This window comes from Anabrus simplex, chromosome 6 (genome assembly GCF_040414725.1).
Source record: "Anabrus simplex isolate iqAnaSimp1 chromosome 6, ASM4041472v1, whole genome shotgun sequence".
NCBI lineage: Eukaryota > Metazoa > Arthropoda > Insecta > Orthoptera > Tettigoniidae > Anabrus > Anabrus simplex.
This window is the reverse complement of record NC_090270.1, coordinates 300600326-300625574: the sequence shown is the minus strand read 5'-3', so window position 1 is coordinate 300625574 and position 25249 is coordinate 300600326. Positions and strand designations below refer to the sequence as shown.

The following is a 25249-nucleotide window of genomic DNA, read 5'->3' as shown; positions in this document are numbered from 1 at the left end:
GGAAGAAAGGAAAGATCAATTAAGAATGAATGGATAACTCAGAAGATAATACTAGACCTGACTGACAAATGACAAAAGTACAAGGTAAAAAAAAAAAAAATTAGGAGGGCAGAAAAAGAAAACAGGCGATTAAATAATGAAATGGATAGAAAGTGCAGGATAGCTAATGGAGAATGGCTGAAGGAGAAGTGCAGTGATGTTGAAGGTTGTTTGGTCCTGGGAAAGGTAGATACTGTATACAGGAAAATCAAGAAAACCTTTGGAGAAAGGAAAACTAGGTGTATGAATATTAAGAGCTCAGATGAATAAACCTCTTCTAGGGAAAGAAGGCAAGGCTGAAAGATGGCAGCAGTGTATCTGATGGTTGTATCAAGGTAAAGAAGTAGAACATATGATTCTGGGACAAGAAGAGGCTGTTGATGCTGATGAAATGGGAGACCCAATTTTGAGATCAGAATTTGACAGAGCTTTGAGAGACCTAAATAGGAACAAGGCACCTGGAATTGATGATATACCCTCAAAATTACTGACTGCCTTAGGAGAAACCATCATGGCGAGGTTATTCAATTTAGTGTGTAAGACGTATGATACAGGAGAAGTGCCATTCGATTTTCGGCATAATGTTGTTATACCTATTCCTCAGAAAGCAGATGCTGCCAAGTGTGAAAACTACCACACCATTAGTTTAGTATTTAATGGCTGCAAAATATGAACATGTATTATTTACAGAAGAATGGAAAGACAAGTTGAAACTGAGCTGGGAAAGATCAGTTTGGTTTCAGAAAAAATGTAGAAACACAGGAAGCAATCCTAATTTTACATCTGAGCTTAGAGGACTGAAGTACGAAGGACAAGCCCATGCATATGGCATTCGATATGTTGATCAGACAAAGCTATTTGAGATTCTGAAGGTGATCTGGATCAGATACCGAGAAAGAAGAATTATCTACAATCTGTATAAAAATCAGTCTGCAGTAATAAGAATCGAGGCTTTTGAAAAAGAAACAGCAATCCAGAAAGGAGTGAGGGAAGGCTGCAGTTTGTACCGCCACCTTTTCAGTGTTTATATAGAACAGGCACTATAGGAAACCAAAGAGGACTTTGGAAAGGGAATCATAATTATCATAATCCAAGGAGAGGAAATCAAAATCCTGAGATTTGTCAATGATATTGTTATTTTATCTGAGTGTGCAGAAGATCTGGAGAAAGGGCTAACCATTCTATCCCACTTTGTGCCAAGGTTACGAGAAATGGAAGCCCTTACTTTCCACTCCTCCGAGGGCCTCCATGGGGTGTATGTGGATGGCTTTGTGTTCCTTCTATACAGTATGTTTTGCTTTTCTAGCAGACATTACAAGAGCACTCCAGGTTACAGAGTTAAAGCTATCATATATGCAGATGACATGGCTTTATTATCTTCAGACCCCACCATCATCCAGTTAGCATTCATCAACATCCAGGGATGGGCTAAAACTAATTCAATATTAACAGTGCTAGAACAAAGGTTATGAAATTCAGAATGGGAGGAAAGCTGTGAACTACTGATGTGTTCAGTTGTAGCTGTGAACAACTTGAAATTGTACCATTGTTTAAATACTTAGGAATCATTCTTCAAACTACAAACTCAACTTTCACACTACATATACAAGACAAAGCAGCAGCAGCAGCAGCAGCAGCAGCAGCAGCAGCAGCAGTAGCAGCAACAAAAGCAATGTATGAGATCCCTAAGTTTCAGAACCTCTCAATAGGTACAACAGTTGGGCACTATTTGAGCATAAAATCATCCACGTGCAACGTATGATATTCAGTTGATATGTCATAAACAGACTGTAACCAACGTAAGAAGAATGGAAAAGATAAAGGCTAGATGCATGAAAGGAGTCCTATAGGATTCAAAATATACTGCAAACTGAAAGACATCTGCAGTAGCCAATGAGTCATTCTTCTCGGAGGACATAAAGTCCACATTTGATTTGCCTGATACTGCCACATCGATTGTTGTAATAGGAGAAAGACATCAGAAGGCTCAGCAGATTCCAGAGGAGTTCTTCAACATGGAAGTAGTAAAGATCAGTATCTGGAGAGGGCCTAATTACAAGCTACGCCACTTATACACGTGCTTCGGCATCCACAGGTTCCACAGGAAGATATGTCTTATCAGCGGATTTCACACTTCAAAGGAGGACTGTACCTGCCGACTCTGTGGTATGCCCTATTCGCAATATCATCTGTTGAACTGTGTCAACAGAATGCATCAACTTGGTACACTTGCCAAAGAATTGCCATTACAGTATTATAGGGATCCATCAGGATTCTGAGACACCCTATACTATACGTTAATGTTATTGCACTCAATGCATCTCATATCACAAATATCCTGTATGGTATTTATATATTATTTTCTTTGTTCAAAACTACTATTGGGTATTAATTTACAAATTTCTTTAGTATTCTGGATCATTGTAGTCATATGTAATATCTGACAGATAAAAAATACAAATAAACATTCTGTTTAAATTCTGCCATATTGGTAGTGATATTTCAGCTGTTTAATACAATTTATCTTTATTTTAGTTGAAGATATTCAACTGAATTGCCGAGTATTCTTGTGGCCCAAAGATATGGAGTCTGTTCTGGAGCTGAGTATGCAGAGACTTGCACATCGCCGTGACATGGTAGAGGGAGTGCTAAAGAATAAGAGGACTGAATTTGATGCCAGGTTTGTGGTCCTTTACCATTTCCTGGTGATCTAAAATATTTAATAGTGCCCTCATTTGGCAAGGTATTTTAAAGCAGAAATAATCTAATTGATACTGTGCATTTTTTATATAAAATATGTGTATATTAGAGAACATTGCATTGAATGTTGATTTGGCTGAGAGTTTGCAAGAGAACTTGCTTGCAACACCAAGTAGCTCAGATGGTAGAGTGCTGGCCTTCTGATCTCAAGTAGGCATGTTCAGTTTCAGCTCAGTCAGGTGGTATTTGAAGTAGCTCAAGTAAGTTAGCCTCGTGTTGGTAGAATTAGTAGGTCAAGATTCTGGCAGCTCAACATCTCCAAAAACCATAGTATTAGTTAGTGATATGTAAAAGCAATAACATTAATATTATAAACTTGCTTCTTCCTTTAATCAACATCAGGTGTTATGTGAAGGCATATATAAAACTCAACATCTGTCTGTATGTACAGTATTTATAGGTGTTCGGTTATAACTCGAGAACAATTGGACAGATTTTTATGCATTTTTTTCTGTTGCATATAGGATCTCTCTGGGAAGGTTTCCATTTATTAAATTCTGAGCTCTCATAAATGGTCAAGCAGTAACAATTTCTGCAGAATAACTCAAAGAGAACAACATCACGTGAACACATTCTTGGCTTATACTGCATAAAATGTTAAAGATATCTACAAACTATGTTGTTGTTATTTTTTTGTTTGGGTCATCAGTCCATAGACTGGTTTGATGCAGTCTTCCTGCCACTCATTCCTGTGCTAACCTTTTCATTTCTACATAACTACTACATCCTACATCTACTCTAATGTGTTTTTCATATTCATACCTTGGTCTATGTGTACTGTTCTTACTGCCTACACTTCCCTCCAGTCTTAAGATATGTCTTTTCATTCTATCTCTTCTTCTGGCGAAATTTAGTCAAATTAATTTCTCAGCAATTCAGTTCAAAATCTCTGTATTTGTAATTCCACCTATCCACCTCACCTTCAGTATTCTTCTCCAACACCAGATTTCAAAAGCTTCTTTTCCCTTTCTTTCTTTCTTAGCTACTTATAATCCATGTTTCACTTCTATACAATGCCGCGCTCCAGATGAAAGTCTTCAAGAACATGTTTGTAATTCCTATATGAATGTTCGAAGTGAGCGAATTTCTTTTCTTAAAGGCCTTCATTGGTCATGCTAGCCTGCATTGTATGTCCTTACTTTTGCCACCATTAATAATTTCACTACCAAAGTAAAAAGATTCACCTACTTCCTTCAAGACTTCATTCCTTACTCAAATATTTCCTGCATCACCTGATTTTGTTCGACTGCACTCCATTACTTTTGTTTTTGATTTATTTATTTTCATCTTCTACTCCTCCAAAACTCTATCCATACCATTCAGCAGTTTCTCCAGATCTTCTGCAGAGTCAGATAAAATGACGATATCATCGGCATATCTCAGAGTTTTGATTTCCTCTCCTTGGATTCTGACTTCCTTTACTGTCTATTCTATATAAGCATTGTGAAAAGGAGAGAGACAAACTGCGGCCTTGCCTCATTCCTTCCTGGATTGCTGTTTCTTTTTCAAAGCTCTTGATTGCTGGGGTGTACCTTAATTAAGGCCACGGATGCTTCCTTCCTATCCCTTGGTTGCCATACGACCTATCTGTGTTGGTGCGACGTAAAGCCACTAGCAAAAAAAAAATCTCTCGATTCTTATCACTGTAGATTGATTTTTGTACACATTGTAGATAATTCTTCTTTCTCGGTATCTGATCCTGTTCAGAAACTCAAACTATATGGGTAAAAATTGTAGAACATAAAAAGTTCTACAAAAAGTCCACAAAAACAAATAATTATCTTTAAAATTTTGCCTACTGTAACTGTACTGTTAACAGTAGACAGTAGAAACTCTCAGCTTGGTACACCTAGAGAATTCTATAGCTGGAGAACCTCTGGACAGACTTTTATGCATTTTTTGCTGTTGAGATATTTTAATTATTGAGATTTAGTGTTCCATTCAATCAGTCACCACTGATCTGGATTTAGTGCTGTCAATCAGATTGCATTTTCCCCATCATTTGTTGCTAGTCTTTTCTAAATTATTTCCAAAAAAGTTGAAAATTGATTGAACATTTCCCTTCACAGATTATTTCAGTCTTTAACTCCTCTTCCTATTAACAAATATTTGCCCCAATTTGTCCTGTTGAATTCCAACTTTAATTTCATATGTTCTTTCCTACTTTTAAAAACTCCATTCATGCTTATTTGTCTACTAATGTCATTCCATGCTATCTCTTCACCGACAGAACAAATTGTGCCGCTTTCCTTTGAATGTTTCCCAGTTCTCTAATCAAATAATCCTGGTGAGAGTCCCATATTCAGGAACCATAGCTCACAATCCTATGAGTTATTTATTACTCTATACAGTATAATATTCTCCACAAAAAGCCTTATCTGCCATTCCAGTTCTTTACTCTTTTTATCTATATTGTTACGTGCCAGCCCCATGGTAGCCCCTTTCGGTACTTCCAGGAAGGGGCTGGTGACTCAGACGACCTAGAATCTCCCAGCCAGCTTGTGGGGTGGGGCCGACCTTTCCGTGTATTGTTCTCATCGGCCGGCTTACCTGTGAGTTCCTTGGAGATTCAACGGGAATGTTCTGCTTCTAGTGTTATCGTGCAGTTTCTGGATCAAATCACGCGAGCTATAAAAAGGCAGGCAAGCCACAGACAGTCAGTCAAGTGTTAGACTCAGGGTCAGTATTGGTCTCCATGGGGAAATCAGTGAGAGACTCAGTACGTTAGGGTTCGGTGGCTGGGCTGAGGGTGACAGGGCTGTTGGCTGCCGCTAGTGTCCCACTGAGATCTGAACCAGGAGCGGTTGTTGTGGTGTCGGAGAGACCAGTGCATAGGTGAAGATGACAGAACGAAAGATTGTACTGTGTGTTCGTGTAATCCTGTGGACTGAGGATCGCTGAGAGCCAGCGACGAAAAGCGCTATCGTGAGTGTGAGGATAAATGGACCTGTGTTAATGTTTGCCATTGTGAGTATTGTCCTGCTGTTGAATCCTGTTGAGCTGTTTGGTTGCTCACTGCACATGACTGTGTGAAGTATAAGAGGAGTCGAACCAACAAACAGTTGTCTATGTTGTATAGCCAGTGGCACTGTGTTCAAATCCAGCTGTCTACGCACAGTGGCTGTAGGAAGTGACTGGACTTTGGGAAAGTGAAAGTAAGGATTAGTATCCCAGGTAAAGGTACAGGCTGGACCCTTGCTGAGCCATAAGGTAGAGAGATTTGTAAATAGACTGGTAATTAGTGTGGCGATTCATAACTTGTTAGAATTGTTTGTGTTTAAATATGTGTGTGTGCGTGCATTTATTAGGCCATAATTAGAATAATGAAACAGATGGAGTTTTATTCGTAACAATATATAGAGTACACTGATGAGCAATTGAATTAGAGATATCAGTCTGGTTGCGTGTAGCACCCTTTTTAACCCTGATAATGATGGTATTGTGACATGAGAGGGTCTCCACTGGATACTGGGAGTATGAGAAGTACTGTTCCATGACCACTGAACATTTTCCCATTATGCACAGAGATATTTCAGAGCAGGTTCAAGGGTGTGCACATGTTTCTTGACAGCATCTTAGATGTTCTCAGTAGGGTTGTGGTTGGGTGACCGTAGAGACCAAACAAGCATCCTCATTCCCATGGAGTGCTCATCAGTCCATTCAGCCACAGTTCGGAAGTGATTGGATAGTGCAGTTTTTTTTTGCTGCACTTATGTGTCTGCTGCAGTGTGCTGGAGGTGAACAAATGGGTGGACATGCTCTGATGGCGGATTCTTCTATCGTTTGTCAGTGAGGGATGTTGTCAAATGTACCATGGATCCCATTTCATCCCATGTGAACAATCCCTATACGATGGCACAGCCGTCTCCGGGATGTACTGTACACTGCTGACTGGCGAATCTATTTCCTCAAGTTCTTGGAGACGTACTCATACCCTGCCATTGGTGTGTATGAACTGGTACCACGGCTCATTTGTCCAGGCAGTCTTCCTCTGTGCGTTGAGAGGCCAGTTGTGGTGTTCTTGTGAAAATCATGTTCTTTGTGCCTTGCGATGTGTGATGAGCAGTGGCACTTCGTTGTTATCCAGCAGTGAATTTGTGAGTTACCTGTTTCATTCTTACCACCCAGGTTAGTCTACGGTGACCCGTACTATCAACATGTTGTACTCCGCAGCGGTTGACCCTGGTGATAGTGGCTTCGCCCATATCTACATACTCATGGTACACTCTGGACACAGTGGGCCCATTTCCTGCACGACTTTTGTAATGGAATATTCTATCAACAGCCTTGGGTAGGTCATTGGTGATACAGTTCATTTGATTGTCTGAATCTAAAATATCTGCTATATCTTGCTGGAATTGTATAAGTTGAGCCTCACTGTAATAACCTTTCTGAAACCTGAACTGCCTTCCTTCAACTCATCTGATATAATCAGGAAGAATGCTTTCCCAGTCAGGCCGATGACCTTCGATGTTAGGCCCCTTAAAACAACAAGCATCAGCAGCAGCAAGCAAGCAGCTTTCCCAGAGCTTACAAACAATACATGTCAAACTGACTGGCTTGTAAATATCTGCCTTATGTTTATCACCCTTTCCCTTGTACACTGGGGCTACTATAGCAACTCTCCATTCATTTGATATTGCTTTTTAATGCAAATGATAATCAAATAAATATTTCATATATAGCACTATACCCCAACCAATTGTATTTCACCAGACATCTTATGAGGAAACAGAAGACCGAGCAGGTGAATTTAGATCTGACACTGTGGACTGAGCATTTTAGTTCGTTTTCACATGTTTATACAAAAATAACTGATAACCTTACTTACAGTCACAAACCTATTTTGGATGCAGCAATGTTTGAGCTATGCATACATACCTTGTTTTTCAAAATTTGAGCAAAACCACCAACTTTTATAAATAAATTAAAAACCCTTTTTTCTACTTACAATATTTTAAAATTATCACAATGCATATCAAAAACATGAAAAGTTACGTAGTCACACACACCATGACACATTTATGAAACACAGCATACCTACTAATCATTGAGAAATTGAAAAAAATTCACCAATTGGGAAATTGGCTCTAGTATGAAATAATTCAAAACACTTAGGGAAACATAAGCCGACATTACATTGCTCACAATAGTAACGAATGTCTTTCTGCACTGACTTTCCTAACATAGCTTTGCTACTTTTGGTACGGACTTTACATCATCTCTGTGGCCTCTGAGATTTCTCAGTTGCAGGAATTTTCTTTGGAAAATGCTGCGCCGACAATCGATTCACTGGGAAAGTCGCATTCAAATGTCAACTGTTCACCACACTTGTCAACTAACATTTGCACTTGTTGTGTGATGTAGTCAGAAAGACGAACCGACTTTAATCTAGTTTCCATATACAAGATAAAAGAGTTGACTGCCATCGTCATGAATATCACTTTAATTGATTTCAGTCAAATGGATAGTAGCTGAACATTTGATCGCTATGGTGTACACCAGTTTTGTTCTGATTATAATCAATGATAGCATCCGGTTTCATTTTTTGAACACTACCATTTTTGGTCTTCACGGGACCATTGGTGGCCATCATTCTGTGCTTTGTTGAAAGTACATAGACGTCTCTGGTATCTTTCCATTTTAGAAAAAATAAATGTTCATTCCGTCAAAAGGAGAGTTCATACTTTTTTAGTTTTTGGTGTACTAAATCAGCTGGAAGTCCTCTATGATTTTTCATTACGGTTCCAACGGCAGCAGTCTTCAGATTCCACAACTCGTCTAGTAAAGCAGGACCTGTATAAAAGCGATCCTTGAAAATTGTATGGCCTTTATGAAAATAATTTGCACAGAGTCGTTGCATCAACTGTGATATACTATTATCCACATTACCACGTGACCCTGTGTAAATTCCACATTTCAGCATGTATCCTGTCTTAGCATCGCAGAATACATAGAATTTTATGCTGTATTATTGTGGTTTGTTTCTCATGTAAACTTATTCTCCCTCTAAATTGACATATTCCCTCATCAACTGTAAGGTTCTCTGACGGAAAGAAAGCTAATTTACTTTGGTTCACAATCTGTCAAAAATACTTACGCAGGGTGTCGTGGTCAGTTTCAGTCCGAGGTACAAAGGTGTTTTTTTTTTTTTTTTTTGCAAGCTGCTTTACGTCGCAACAACACAGAGAGGCCTTATGGGGATGATAAAGGTATTATTGTCAACAATATGCAGCATGCTGAGGATTATAAGAAACGATCTCGTGACATCAATTTACAAGCAAAACTTGTCTGCTGTACAGGATTATTCGTCCAATAATCTTTCAATTTTAGCTTCTTCAAATGCCACGTGTGTAAAACTATGGCAAAGAATTTGTAGAGTTCATGTAATTTTACACATGTCCATTTATTCCACATAGAATTCACTTTCAATTTGCCTTCTGCATGTAACTTGTTAGTTGACTGCCTGGCGTAACAATTAGTTTCTGTCTATATTGTTTTGAACAAATCATCACTGAAGAAATATGTGAAGGGGTCCATTGCTGTTGAAGATTCATCAATTGGAATTTGTACACTGGATATATCATCAAACACGGGAAGTTGAGGATGCCCGTCTTCATAAGATAACTACTATCTCTTTGTTGGGGACTGGCTTGTAGCTGGCTGTGCATGGGAGTTAGCACTTATTTCAACACACCCATCCCGAGATGCATTTTCAAGGCCAATCCTCATCTAAAATGGGGAAAAAAAATTAGTATTTAAGCATCCATATACTAGAGAAGATTAAAATAATCAATATGGGTACTGTAACGGACTCTTCACCTCACCGGCAACTACTGTTATCAACCTCGCCACGCACATAACCTTTTTCTACAATTAATATGGACTTACCTTCATCTGGATACACACCGCATTTTCTCTTCAACTGGAATTTACATACTTATGTGGATTTGCACACATCATACCTTGCACGAACTCTGCCTTATCCACCTTTCCGACCGACGATAAACTAACCTCCCTTTCGCTGCCTGACGTCATGTGACATCGTCCGCTTTGTCACGCATGCTCCACTAACTTCTGGAATATTCCAGACATATGTCTCATTATTCCACACTATAAATACCCGGCCTTCCTCTGAATGTGTTGAGATGGACTTTGGCCTGTGTGGAGGGAGGAACCTTTAACATCATCTCCGTCTTTAGCGACATGTGCCCTGGACTCTCCATTTTTGGGCAGAACTACTTGGTTCAAGATGAGGTATGACAAACTAAAAATGTCCTTATTGTAAATAATGCTGTGTTGCATTTGGAGCTATTTTATTTGCAAATTTTGACTGGGAGCAGTGCATTTCCAGGCCGAGATTTTACTTGCATTTTCAATTTCAAAGCCTCTATTGACTATCCTGTGACTGTTTGCTTTCAAAATGTGCGTGTGGTATATCCGCAACTCTGCGACTCCTATACACACTTGTGGTTAATGCTTCACCATGTATGTTTTGGTACACTTGGAGACTGTTTCATTATTGTATACAGTGACTTAAGCCAGTAGGACAATCTTTATTTGTGCCTATTTCGGGTGTTAATTGAAGAGGTGGCAACTTTCACATGACATTAGACTTTGCTTTGTAGACTTCATGTTGGTATACTTCAATCTGGTAACTGCGAACATTCTTTCTTATTCTCGCTGTTCAACATTTTTCTTTAAACTGTATTCATCCCCTTTTTGTCCATCCCTTTCCTCTCCTGGCCCCTTCTCTTATTTGCTTTCATTTTCTTGAATATTTTACTCTTGATGTAACTATTTGTATTATTTCTGGTTGGGAAAATTCCGTATTTGTACTGACTTCTATTCTTCTAATATTGTAAGAGTTTGATTTGATTTTTCTAATATATATATATATTTCCAAATTTTTATCTTGGTTTCTCATCTAATTTTCACCTGTCATGTCCCTTATTTCTCCTGCCGTTTTCTTTTAATATTTTTTGAAAATTATCTAGCATAGTTTCCACTGCGCTATCTGTGTTTATTCTGGAATGTTTATTTGAAGAACCCTTTTTACCACGGCCTCAATTCTCAACTTGGCATTTTTCTCATTGCGTAACTTTATTCCCTACTGTTTGAAAGCTCTCGGTGTCACCGATACTTTGGATTTCCCTTGGCGGGATTTATGAATAAATATATTCATATATGCATATACCCCCATTGAGGGGCTATTACAGTACAAGTGCGGATATAGCTAAAATTGACAAGGGAAAAGTAAGAAATTACAAATTTACCAACCATTATCTTCGATTTCTTCATCCAAATTGTAGTTGTCATCGAGGTCTGAACCAGGATTATTCAATAAAATCTCCAGTTCTTGCCAGTTTGTATGTCTTGAGTCCATGATTACACCGAGTAACCACGTGTTTACAATTCACTCACTCGTCAGTTGCATGCGACCATGCGGCTATGAAGCTACCTTGGTAGTACCAACTCAGTATCATAATAGAATTAGGTTCTGATGATGTACTGCTACCTGGTATTTTTTTAATGAACCACAAGCACTGCGGAATGTGTTCCAGCACTCTGCTAACATTTGTAGTACGTTGAAGTGGATATACAGTATAAGCACTAGAACTCAACGCTTTACGACGTATGTCGCTCGTCCTCCACAGAACATTACAATCAATGTACGACATCGCTTGTCTTCAAAGCGTTAATGGTCGTATCTAAAAGGCTTTTTAAGGAGAAACTGGGGGGCTCTTTTAATGTCTTTAACATGAAAATCCACAGAACACAGAGACAAAAATCCTTGTTGGAACCAGACATGGGACACACATGGTCTGTAAGCTGGACACAGACTGGCTACGGAATGTGGAAGTCTTCATCCATCTTGGAAGCAGAATAACATTGGATGGGAGGTCACAGAGTGAGATTTTAAGCCAATAAAGCAGGCTAAGACCATCTTTCATAGGAGGCATAAACTGTTCACCTCAAGCAGCATAGAAAAGCATCTCAAAAGGAATCTGTTAAGAATCTTTGTATAGAGTGTGCCGCTGTATGGAAGTGAGACCTGGGCACTTAGAAAAACTGATAGGAAAAGGATTACAGTTTTGAAATATGGTGTTATTGAAGGATGTGTCTGACTCGTTGGCTGAATGGTCAGCGTACTGGCCTTTGGTTCAGAGGGTCCCAGGTTCGATTCCCGGCTGGGTCGGCGATTTTAACCTTCATTGGTTAATCCCCATGGCCCGGTGCTGGGTGTTTGTGCTGTCCCCAACATCCCTGCAACTCACACACCACACATAACACTATCCTCCACCACATTAATATGCAGTTACCTACACATGGCAGATGCCGCCTACCCTCATCTGAGGGTCTGCCTTACAAGGGCTGCATTCGGCTAGAAATAGCCACACAAAATTAAACAAAGAGCAAATATACAGACAACTAAAGACCACCAACAAAATTATTTTCACTTATATACATTTCACAACATACCTCCAGGTAACAGTCTTACGGCACTCCCCACTGTTACAGAAGAAAATCCTAAACTAGTAAAGAAAAGTACAACGACTTTCTCTATGTACGGATGCATCCTTCTTTACGAAGAGCATCCCTAACCTTACTTACACACTTCTTCATCGACGGCTTGAGTCCTTCCTGATTGCCGCACAGGTTAGTGTGACACCTCACGTTTCTCCAACTGAAACTGCATACTCGGCCGATGATGAATTCCTTTACCAAGAAATGTGGAGCTGTTCAAGCTCTACAAAATGGTCCGCGAGGGCATATAATTATAATGTAGATTCAGTATGCAGCACCACATCCACTGTACATTATCTTATAGAAGAATTATAGTATAGGCCTAATTATTATACAGAGTTTGAGTAACAAACACTTAGTAGCATCTTTTACAGAATGGCCACCGGAAAGCCAGAAACTCGTTAGCATCTGTGATTATACAGTGCCCACTCCGTAATGGATACTCAAAAACAATAGAACATTGCATAGGAAACTGTGCAAAGTATGTAGCTCCCGCACACCGGTCCGAATGAGAAACACACAGAATCAGAATCAGAATGACTTGCCGCACACACGTACATACTTATATAGGCTTGCTACATGTGGTTATAGCGTCCCGAAAAGTTTACTGGTAGCAATGCTCTCACAGGCACTTCTTCACGCGTCACTCAGTCAACCCAACCTCGCTTAAAACAAAGCCCTGGTATTGGCTATCATGCGTCTGATGTGACATAGAACGTCCACTCACGTACATCCACATTGATCCACTCCAATCTTCAGCCTATACTACCTGCCGTACCTCGGGTTTCCAAGCCACTTTGTTGCAACACATTCCACTGACTTCAGCCGTCCATCCTGATATAGCCACTGTTTTCCATGTTGCACAATTCTTCAGCTACCTACACTGCCATGCCATGTGCAGACACTTACACTAATTAAAATTACACATATACAAGATTCCCTACTACAAATTCTTCTTATAATATTGTGTTTTTACATATAAATGAACCAAATTACATGATTTTCATTACTTCAATATTACGAACTATATTACGAAAATTTCCTAACCTAAAAATTTGGCTATCGTACATTTGTACAGTTACAAGCTGAGACCATGACATCACTAGGTGAGCTATATGGGTGAGTATAGTGAGTAAAGATGGCGACGGCATATGTTTTGCCTGTTACTAGTTCCGAAACTTTGATCTGTATAAATGGTAATTCTTGTAAAATACTATACGTACAAAAAAGTGATGAAAGGTATATTTTGTATAAACTGTAACTTCTGGATACATGAAAAATATGCTAAGGTAAAGGTGACATACTTTAAAGATAAGTGATTCTTACGTTTATGAGTGGTGTACAAAGGATCAAATAAAACATCTTGAAATCGAACTTAAAACGAAGGATGAAATAATTAATGTGGTACGTGAGGATTTAGATAAACTATCGCAAAGGTTGTCTTCTTCCAGTCTGATTACTAGTGCTGGTGTTATTGGGTCATCAAGTGAATTTGGTGACTTAACCTCTAATTTTACGGACAGTGCTGTGGACTGGCAATTCGCATGGCCCACATGAAGAACACAGAAACACAAGGGGAGGCCTAAATCCCAGCCCCAAGGCAATTTGGATGTTGTGACATTAAATAAATTTTCCATCTTAGGTGATAGTAGTGATAAGACAGAATGTTCTTCAGAGGTAAATGTACTGGAATTGCAAGTGAAAAATATGTCAAAAAGCAAGTCTACCAGTAACTTTCTTTGAATCGACTCTGATTTAAACTCTGCTCAGTCGATTGTAGATGATATGTTAAATAGGTCCATTGGATGGTTTCAGGCCAATAGTTTAACAGTAAATGAAGAAAAACTGGAAGGAAGGAATTTAGCCTTAAAAATTCCACTGTTGAATGTAAATCTGTGAGACTTTTAACATTATATTTAGACAGTAAACTTTCTTGGGAAGCACATGTAAATAATTTAACTATTAAGATACCTAGAGTTCCTTTTCTCCTACGTAAATTAAAAACATGTGTTAGTCATATGATTGTTACAGCTTACATTGCCTTTTTCCATTCCCATCTTCAGTATGGCATTAGGCTTTGGGGCAACAGTCCTGGTGCTAATTTTTTTTTTTTTAATGTCAAAAGAAAGCAATAAGAATTTTAAAGGGATTAAATAAGAGAGATAGCTGTGTAAATGCATTTTACAAATTACCTAGCCTGTACATATCTGTTATACTGTATGTCAAAGAAAATTTGCAATATTATAAACGTTTGGAAATACGTGAACGTAATACCAGAAGTCGCTCCATGTTATATTTACCTTCATTTAGATTAAGCAAATGTATAAATAGCCACTTATACTTGCAATATAAGTTTTTTAATAAACTTCCAAATATTCTTGTGGAAGCATCAATTAAATTAAAACCTACTCTTAAAACATGGATAACATCAAAGGTTTTTTTAAGGTAAAAATGATTTCTTTAATTCAGATTTTGGTGATCTTAAATTAAAGTGATTATGTGAAATGATGATTTTGTACATGTGAACTTAATGATGAAGTCTATTGTAACTATTTTACTTAATGACTAATAAAGAATCTTGAGTTGTTTGGCTATTGCATCATCCACTCGCTCAGACACAGCCCAGGAAATAAGTAGCAACTCGACTGAGGCTCACACTTTATATCCATGGGTTCATTCCTGATCTTTGTGTTATCTCTTCCCATTCTACCATGTCCCTCAACTGTCATACTTATAGCTATGCTTATCTTCACTTTACAAGTAAAAAAATAGCTTTCTGGACCACTCACACCAATTCTAAACTAGTTTTTAATTCCCATGCCATCCATGATAACAACAAATATACGAACTCTGGGGTATACAAATTAAAGTGTCAGTCTTGCCCTTTAACGTACGTAGGACAAACAAGCTATAGTTTTAATATAAGATACACTGAACATCTTAATGCCCTGAAGTACAAATGCTACTCAGCCATGAGCGAACATTGTAAGGATCTAAATAATCAATGTACAATAATTGACCAAGATTTAAAGATTTTACATTATGACAGGAAGGTCCCTTACTAAATATATTTGAGAATATTTATATTAATATCGACTAATACAGTAATTTTTCACACAACTTAAGTGAAATTAATGAGATGAGGAATGTTTTACGTAAAACTTCTGTTCTGCTCATTTATCAGCACTTTGTTAATAAAAATGAGTTTCACCATCAACATTCCAGAACTAGACCCGCCCTTCCCACAATATCCCCCTCCTGTACCTTACCCTGTCTCCTTCCTCCTTCCGCATCCCCTCCTAATCACATCAGCTCTGACCCACCGCTAACTGCACACACGTTTAGTGTCAAGAGGGACATGAGACTGACAAGGTCGTACCACTCGAGATGACAGCCTCCTAACGAGTAAGTTTGTTTGAGGCTGTATCGTTCCTTTCTTTTCACACAACATTTTGTTTTATTTTGTTTCACACTTTCATTCATTTTTTTCTCATTGCAGATGATGTGCACTCATTATCCCCTTATTGACGGTCTCACTATGTCGAGCAACACAGATTTCAACTTTTTAAAAAGGATGAGCAAAGTTTTATGTTAACCAGAAGAGTTTTTAGATGAGAGGATTTTTCTACCTCAACATCCACGTGTTTTTAATATGTTAATCATAATCGTTATCTTTTAATTCCACACATTTTTCAGTGTTTTTATTTGTTTGCACATACATGTAACATTTTAGCTTCTACTGAAGATGGCCTTTAGATAGGCTGAAACATGTTTAGACATTATCCCGTCTAATTATTTTTCTATTTGCTTTACGTCGCACCGACACAGATAGGTCTTATGGCGACGATGGGACAGGAAAGGCTTAGGAATGGGAAGGAAGTGGCCGTGGCGTTAATTAAGGTACAGCCCCAGCATTTGCCTGGTGCGAAAATGGGAAACCACGGAAAATCATCTTCAGGGCTGCCGACAGTGGGGTTCGAACCCACTATCTCCTGGATACGAGCTCACATCTGCGCACCTCTAACCGCACGGCCAACTCGCCCATTATCCCATCTAATAAAGATGGATTTTGGTATTGAAAAGGAGGACAGTATATGACTTTTTTATTTGTAAAGTGATAGCTGTCAATATGGGATGAGACTTAAAAAATGCAATACTTATTTTCATTTCATAATTCTCAATTTTGAAATTCTATGACTTAACTTGCAGCGGAACTTCCTTTATCTTATCATGCCATATAACTTTGCCATCTGCAAATATGACCTGTTGCACATAAAGGGACCCAAATTCGGCAGTGAAAATTTTCCAGCAGAGCTGAACAGAAGTGCCTGAGGTGTAGAAATTGCTACTCGTTGCCATGAAAACTTTGTACAATTGATAAGAAAATTAGTGAAAGCTGTAATTGCATTTATTTTCAAAATGAAGTTTTCTTAATAGCAACAGTCAATAATTAATTTCTTCTGAAGTATTGCACCTAGAAGCATGAACTTTTTTTTTTCTTTCTTAATGCTCAGCATCTTATGCCAATTTCAGAACCGGAAATATCTGACTTGACTGTAGGTCCCTTTCTGCACAAGGGGTCGCAGTTAGTATCGTTTTCATTTGGCCTTTCATCATCTTGTCCACTTTATTCTTGATTCTTTCCATAATTCTTTGGCTTGGTTCTAAAAGGGCCAATGTCATTTTTTATCGAAATTGAGATATTAACTGATACAAACGCGTTTTATCCTGGCTTGCAATATGGTAAAAGGGCCAATGTCTCTGTTAAGTACTAAACGAACAGTTAACATTTAATTAAATAAGCCCTTGCCAATAATATTCGATTACCAATAAAGATTAGAGACCTGGCAATTTTTAAAGAATATGATAGAAAAAATTAGCGTTTAATCAGGTGACTTCCACAAAAAAGTATAAAGTTAGTTGTTGAAAAAAATAGTTGGAAAATTATAAGCAAAACTTCAAATGCTCATAGCTCAAAAACAGGTTTTTTGACATTGGCCCTTTTAGAACCAAGCCACTGAATTATTATCAATAATATGGGTGACAGTACATGTCCTTGTCTCAATCCTGCTTTTACTCTAACAACCTTGTTTGGTCTAATTGAGTTCTCGTGCATCTTTCACAGTTTTGGTACATAGCTTTGATGATTTTTATTATTCGTTATGGAATGATGGTGGTGGTGATTATTGTTTTAAGAGGAAGTACAACTAGGCAACCATCCTCTATATAACACTAATCAGAGGGAAAAATGGAAGGGATCCGACACTTCGAAAAATGAAGATATCGGCCAAAGGAAGACAAGGGCCACGAAGGGTGTGAAAATGAAAGACTCCCTAGCCCTCGTAAACCTAATAGCGTTGGGGTCAGAAAAGAACAAGAGTTGACCAAGGGAGGTCGGATAGGATAGATGAAAGGGAGGAGCCTGGCACAAGTAAGTGGAAGCAATGCCAGGACTCAGCTAAGGGCCCCGTGGTCGCCAACCCACGCTCCAAAGTTCAGAGCCCCTGAGGCTTATGGAATGATATTTATCTTCCTTATAATTTATAGTTGCCTTTGTTGGTGAGATGTAGTGTTTACAGTGCACTATGTCTTCTGGTATGGGCTAGAATAAATTTGTTACTTTCATTGACGTGTCTCAGTCTCCTCCTTGGCCTTGTCAATATGAAAGTGAGCACGGTATGAGTGATATTACTAATACCATTCCTCATGCAGCCTGTCTCTGCTATGAATGGTGTGAAAATGTTGCTCATAGGGTTGGTTGTTGCATGCACTTCAGTGGGCTTGGCAGACTAATCTGTAGTAGCAAACTTGTGGTCCAATGAGGAAAGCAATGGGGAAACTACCTCACTCCCCATTTCCCTAGTATGCCTCTTCATTGACTCCTAGGCCATCTACGACAGCTGTTGGTAGAGCTGTGGAGGATCAAACCAGCCTTCGGGCTGAATACCCAACATTCACCTACCACCTATAGATGGGGTTTGTTATTTTGTAGTAACTGTGATGAAATCGAGTTGAAACTGTGGAGTCAATGATCTAACATTTCCTAACTACTGTCATAGGCTTTGGTTAATTGCCAACACTGTGGTAACAGTATTATTGGGAAGATTTCTGGCATACTAACTATGAAAATATTTCTTTACTTGCTCTGTTTAGAGTAGTAATTTTCCTTTTCTTTTCAATGTTATTTAATAATTTGTTTCTTTCAGACTCTTGCTCCACCAGAAAGAATTGGACATGTTTAAAAAGAGAGATCCTCCAATGTTAACCATGGAGGAAATGATTGATGCAGTAGAAGCTGTGGAACATTTGATGTCTATGTTGCAAGAAGATAAAGCTGAGGCTGAGGTAATAAGCAGATTTTGATATACATATCTAGTCTGTTGACTTTTTTCACATGAATGGTTTGCTCTTTATAGCTTTTCAGTTTTTGCCTTTTCTTCCATACACTTGTTGTATCTACAAATGTATGCCTTGCCATTATACACTGACTGACAGAGCAAATGCAACACCAAGAAGGAGTGGTTCGAAAGGGATGAAAGTTGGGGAAAAAACAGAGACGGCACGGACAAATAATTGATGTTTATTTCAAACCGGTATGCAGGTTACACAATGCGCACGGCATCGACTCAGTAGGATGTAGGACCACCGCGAGCGGCGATGCACGCAGAAACACGTCGAGGTACAGAGTCAATAAGAGTGCGGATGTTGTCCTGAGGGATGGTTCTCCATTCTCTGTCAACCATTTGCCACAGTTGGTCGTCCGTACGAGGCTGGGGCAGAGTTTGCAAACGGCGTCCAATGAGATCCCACACGTGTTCGATTGGTGAGAGATCCGGAGAGTACGCTGGCCACGGAAGCATCTGTACACCTCGTAGAGCCTGTTGGGAGATGCGAGCAGTGTGTGGGCGGGCATTATCCTGCTGAAACAGAGCATTGGGCAGCCCCTGAAGGTACGGGAGTGCCACCGGCCGCAACACATGCTGCACGTAGCGGTGGGCATTTAAGGTGCCTTGAATACGCACTAGAGGTGACGTGGAATCATACGCAATAGCGCTCCAAACCATGATGCCGCGTTGTCTAGCGGTAGGGCGCTCCACAGTTACTGCCGGATTTGACCTTTCTCCACGCTGACGCCACACTTGTCTGCGGTGACTATCACTGACAGAACAGAAGCGTGACTCATCGGAGAACACGACGTTCCGCCATTCCCTCATCCAAGTCACTCTAGCCCGGCACCATGCCAGGCGTGCACGTCTATGCTGTGGAGTCAATGGTAGTCTTCTGAGCGGACACCGGGAGTGCAGGCCTCCTTCAACCAATCGGCGGGAAATTGTTCTGGTCGATATTGGAACAGCCAGGGTGTCTTGCACATGCTGAAGAATGGCGGTTGACATGGTGTGCGGGGCTGCCACCGCTTGGCGGCGGATGCGCCGATCCTCGCGTGCTGACGTCACTCAGGCTGCGCCTGGACCCCTCGCACGTGCCACATGTCCCTGCGCCAACCATCTTCGCCACAGGTGCTGCACCGTGGACACATCCCTATGGGTATCGGCTGCGATTTGACGAAGCGACCAACCTGCCCTTCTCAGCCCAATCACCATACCCCTCGTAAAGTTGTCTGTCTGCTGGAAATGCCTCCGTTGATGGCGGCCTGGCATTCTTAGCTATACACGTGTCCTGTGGCACACGACAACACGTTCTACAATGACTGTCGGCTGAGAAATCACGGTACGAAGTGGGCCATTCGCCAACGCCGTGTCCCATTTATCGTTCGCTACGTGCGCAGCACAGCGGCGCATTTCACATCATGAGCATACCTCAGTGACGTCAGTCTACCCTGCAATTGGCATAAAGTTCTGACCACTCCTTCTTGGTGTTGCATTTGCTCTGTCAGTCAGTGTATACAGGATGGCTGAGAAATCCCATACCTCTAGTTTCACATTATTACTTTGTTATAACATGGACTATTGAGTTTGTATAATTGGGGAATTAAATAAGTTGTTTTATTGGTATCCCTGCTTTGAAGCTCTCAAAAAGCTTTGTTGTCAGTATTATTTCAGTTGTGAAGCCATGGCTGATGTGAGTAGACACAGTAACACTATTACGGAGTGATTAAAGGCTGTGTGTGGGTGGACAAATGACTACAGACAGGGCAAACAATGACAGAGGTAATGTGTGCATTGAGAGATCACATTGGCAAGCCCCCACCTCATAAAGCAACCCTGCTTGGTCGCAAAAAAATATGCTTTTGCTTCAGGCATAGTGGACGTAAGAAAATGCAGGAAAAAACCTGTGCCTCCGTAGCTCAATAAGTTGAGCAGGCTCCAATTAAATCCATTCAAAAAATAGCAGCTGAACTTTAAGCACCGTGGTCAACAATGCATGACCACATTAAAAGAGATTTGAAAATGAAAGGATTTAGACCAATGTATTTGAACAAATTATCGGACAATGACATGGATTGGCGAGCCTGCCGTGCTTTGTTGGCACAATTTCTGAATGCCATGTTGTGCTCAAGAGTGTTATTTTCTGATGAATATGTGATATATAACAGTTTACAGAGGAGGAATGTGGTTTTCTAGTCTAAGGAAAATTCCCATCATGGGCAAGAGTTGAAAAAGAACCCACCTCATATTATGTTATGGACGGAATATCATCACGTTACCTGTTCAGACTGTATTATTTTGAAGGGTATGTCAATAGAAATTCTTATTTGCACATGTTGCAAACTTGGTTAATACCTCAGCTCCAATGGAGTTATGGATCAGGTGTGGTTATAGCAGGAGAGGACTCCAGCACACTTTGCTATTCAGGTGAATGCGTTCGTGTTCCTTGATGAACAGTTTCGAGGCCACGGGACTGGACGTAGCTCAGCAACGTCTCCAGTCCCATTGAAATGGCCACCACCAAGCCTGGACCTTACCATGCCAGACAACTCACTATGGGGAGTAATCAGTTCCCATGTGGCTCAGTGTCAGTACAGGACTGTTGAAGAATTGAGCGAAAGTGTGGTGGAAGCCTTTCGAAGTATAACTCCTGAGATGCTCTGCAAGATGCCAATGAGGACATGGAGACGGATAAGGCTCGATGGTGCACATACAGATCTGTTGGATAAATAGTTTTTTTATGTAAGTACTTCACTGAGAGCCTCCGGCTTAGGCGGCAGTGTGCCGGCCTCTCATCGCTGGGTTCCGTGGTTCAAATCCCGGTCACTCCATGTGAGATTTGTGCTGGACAAAGTGAAGGTGGGACAGGTTTTTCTCCAGATACTCCAGTTTTTCCTGTCATATTTCATTCCAGCAACACTCTCCAATATCATTTCATTTCATCTGTCATTCATTACTCATTGCCCCAAGAGGAGTATGACAGGCTTCATCAGCCAGCGCAATTCTTGTCCTCGCCGCTAGATGGGGGCTTCATTCATTCCATCCCTGACCCGGTCGAATGACCTGGAAACAGGCTCTGGATTTTCATTTTTATGTAAGTACTCCACTATACATTATATTGTTTTGACCTAGGGGTATGGGGACTTCTTGGACTCCCTGTAGAATTCCACTATCACACATCCAGACCCGAGAAGAAAAGTTGACAAGGCACTTTTACTACAGAATGCAGAGTTACACAAAAACTCACTGTGACACAAATTTATACAGGGTCCATCAGTAATGCACTTGACAATCCTACTAACAAAGGATGAAAATGATTAGCTGGCCCATAATAATAAAGACAATGAGGAAATCCTGGATAAATATTTCATTAAACTCCTAAATTATGAGTAACTGACAGAACTCCTCAACTTGGACACCAGTACTCCATTAACAGCACCACCCAAAAACATTCCCCCTCCCGTAATAAACAGTGTTTACCAAGCACTGGATGAGTTGAAAACTTACAAATGGCCAGGAGATGATCATATTGTAATGTGTTGGTGGGGTAAATAAGTAAATAAATGAGCACAGAACCTGGTAGCGTCCTATTTCTAAGATTTATTAACTAAGCACTACAATTACACATTTACACACACACACACACACACACATGTGATTGCCGAGCTTAGAACTTACACAAGTACACTTACACGATTCGCGCTCTCTCTCTCTTAGTTTCTCATGTTCCATCCACAATGACACACACAGAGAGTCTTTGATTATTTACGTTACACTCACTCAGCCACTCAGTCACACTCGTTACCGCTGTCATGGCCTTCAGTCTATACGTCAGTCTCGCAACTCGGGATAGTATCCACTGTTCACTCAAACCGTCGAACTCCACAGTCTTCACACGTCAGCACCCAGTGTTTCCTTCGTGCTACTCTGGAACACCCAAGGTTCTTCTCCAGCAGCCGGCCCCAAGAGATTCATACACAAAAAGTCAGGGAAACAGGAACGAGTCCTCAGCTCCAACAGGCAGATACTCCATCAGGCTGACACCTCAGCCCAGGCTTTCACTGACTGTACTCTTTGCTAACTCACACCAGCAAACTCAATCTCACTCTCACTCGCTCACTCTGTCTAACTCTCACTCACTCACTGCAGGCAAGTACTGTATCTGCTCTTATATACCTGCACCAGCCCTTCTAGAACAGTCTGGATGCTCGATGAATCCAGGAACCTTGCGAGATGGAAGACTCCAGATTAATAGTCGAGGAATTTCCATCGTCCCATGCAGCGCAACCACGGACAGAAGAGAGAAGGGCCCGCCCAGCACTTAATCGCTGCTTGTGATTGGCGCGGTTGAAGCGCAAGGGGTGGGCCTATACGGTGCCGGGCCGGGCCCATAGCCAGTTGGCATGGCGGACGCTATAACCATTACAGTATCTTTGTACAGATCTGGAAATATGCAGGAAGATTAGCATAAATTGTTATTCATCAACAGCTTCTCAACACATGGATTAAAGAAAACCTGCCAGAACATTGGACAACGGAGAAAGGAGAACTCACTCCTAGTCATTAAGTACAAAATCCTTTCAAGAATCATCCTGAACCAAATAAGATCACAATTTGAGAAGGAAATAGGAGAATACCAGGGAGGTTTCAAATCCTCGAGGAGCTATCTTAACCAGATCATGCATCTCAAGCTAATAATGGATTATGATAGGAGAAGAAACAGAGATATGGTGATAACATTTTTAGACTTCAAAAAAGCATACGATTGCATCCACAGGGAAACTACCAAACATTTTAAGACACCTCGGACTACACCCCAAATTAATAAATATGATAAAATTGACCCTTGCAAACACCAAGTCAGAAGTGAAGTTCAAGGCTGAATTATCAGCGCCATTTGAGATCCGAACAGTACTATGCCAGGGTGATGGACTCCCACCCCTACTGTTCAACTTTGCTCTAGAAATGGTAGTGAGGGAATGGTTTAAGAAATGTTCCCCAAAAATAAAAGAATAGGCAGGAAAATCAAAACAAACTGCTTTAGTTTTGCTGATGACTTGGTATGACTAGCAGTGACTTAGATGAAATTTTTTTTTGCTATTGGCTTTACGTCGCACCGACACAGATATGTCTTATGGCAACAATGGGACAGGAAAGGGCTAGGACTGGGAAGGAAGCGGCCGTGGCCTTAATTAAGGTACAGCCCCAGTATTTGCCTGGTGTGAAAATGGGGAAACCACAGAAAACCATCTTCAGGGCTGCCGACAGTGGGGTTCAAACCTACTATCTCCCGAATACTGGATACTGGCTGCACTTAAGCGACTGCAGCTATCGAGCTCGGTTCTTAGATGAAACTAAAACACAGATATAAGAACTTCAAAGCCTTAAAGCATCATTTGAAAAGACAGGAATAATGTTTCAAAAACCAACATCATAAACCCCTCAGCACCGACCTCTATACGTGGTATAGACCCTCTTTTCTTCCGTAGCCGCCGACCTCTATACGCGGTATAGACCCATACATGGTTTCACATTTATGACTATAGCGCGAAGAGTTTTGTAGTTATTGATATGCAAATTGTTTTGTTTCCAAGAAGACATTTTCAGGTTTATCAGTGTTGTAAATAAGAATTGAAAATCGTTATAATGTAGTTGTTTTTGCAAGGTTAATTATTTGTCAAATAAGTCTGAGCACTAATCTCTGCTTTTTTTAAAGTCTGTTTGCTTCATTCTTTCCCACAGAAGAAAATAAAGAAATTATGGTCTGAGAAGTTTGTCTTTTCGCATGATATTCTTTGCTCTATTTGTACATTGGGAGTGCGGTTTATTTATTATATTTGTCTTTATTTCTCATCTCGTAATATTTTTGTAACTCTCCACGAGCGCTCTGTGTAGGCATCAGCAAGTGCTGCTTTCTGTCATACGATACGAGAACCAGTTGTTCATGGTATATATCTCGCTTGAAAGACTATGTATCGACCTTTCATCTGAAATATGTATCGAGTTGGTTTGTTTCGCATGCAGTAAGTGTTATTCCCCTCATTCAGTTTTGTCCTGCTGCTTTCGGTCTCACTGCAGCTCCATCAGTCCGTGTGACGCGCCGCGCTCAGCCGTGGTATAACTGACAGTAACGTGCTTGAAATATTGTATAATTCAGATGAACGTTTAGTCGGAAGTAGTAGTGACAGTATTAGCAGCACTGATAATGAAATAAATGATGTGGCCGTCGTAAATGATGAGAGTGACGATGAGGAGGAAACAGTACTTGGAAATTTCGTGTAGGAGACTATATATAATTATACAGGTCAAAGGGAAGTTTTCAACAGTGAATTATGATTCCTAAATTCTTTAATAATATTCACATATGTCACAGAGACAAATATTGAGCAATTAGGGGTACCTTATCGGAGCAGCTGGTGAAAGGTTTGTTTACAAATTACGCTCGCTCGGGCGGGGAAAGAAATATTCAAGGCCGGCGCGCATCATATAATACAGTTCCAAGGTTGCAGAAAAGACATTTTATCAGGAAATTAGCA

General features: G+C 40.2%; 1 protein-coding gene across 1 annotated transcript in view; it reads left to right on the top strand.

The window, feature by feature from the left end:
* Positions 1-25249, top strand: part of Dnah3 (dynein heavy chain 3, axonemal) — a 912075-nt gene that overhangs the window by 243184 nt on the left and 643642 nt on the right. Inside the window, exons 14-15 of the mRNA XM_068228454.1 lie at positions 2575-2719; positions 18534-18672. Of these exons, the coding sequence (XP_068084555.1) occupies positions 2575-2719; positions 18534-18672 (284 nt within the window). The remainder of the gene's footprint in view (positions 1-2574; positions 2720-18533; positions 18673-25249) is intronic.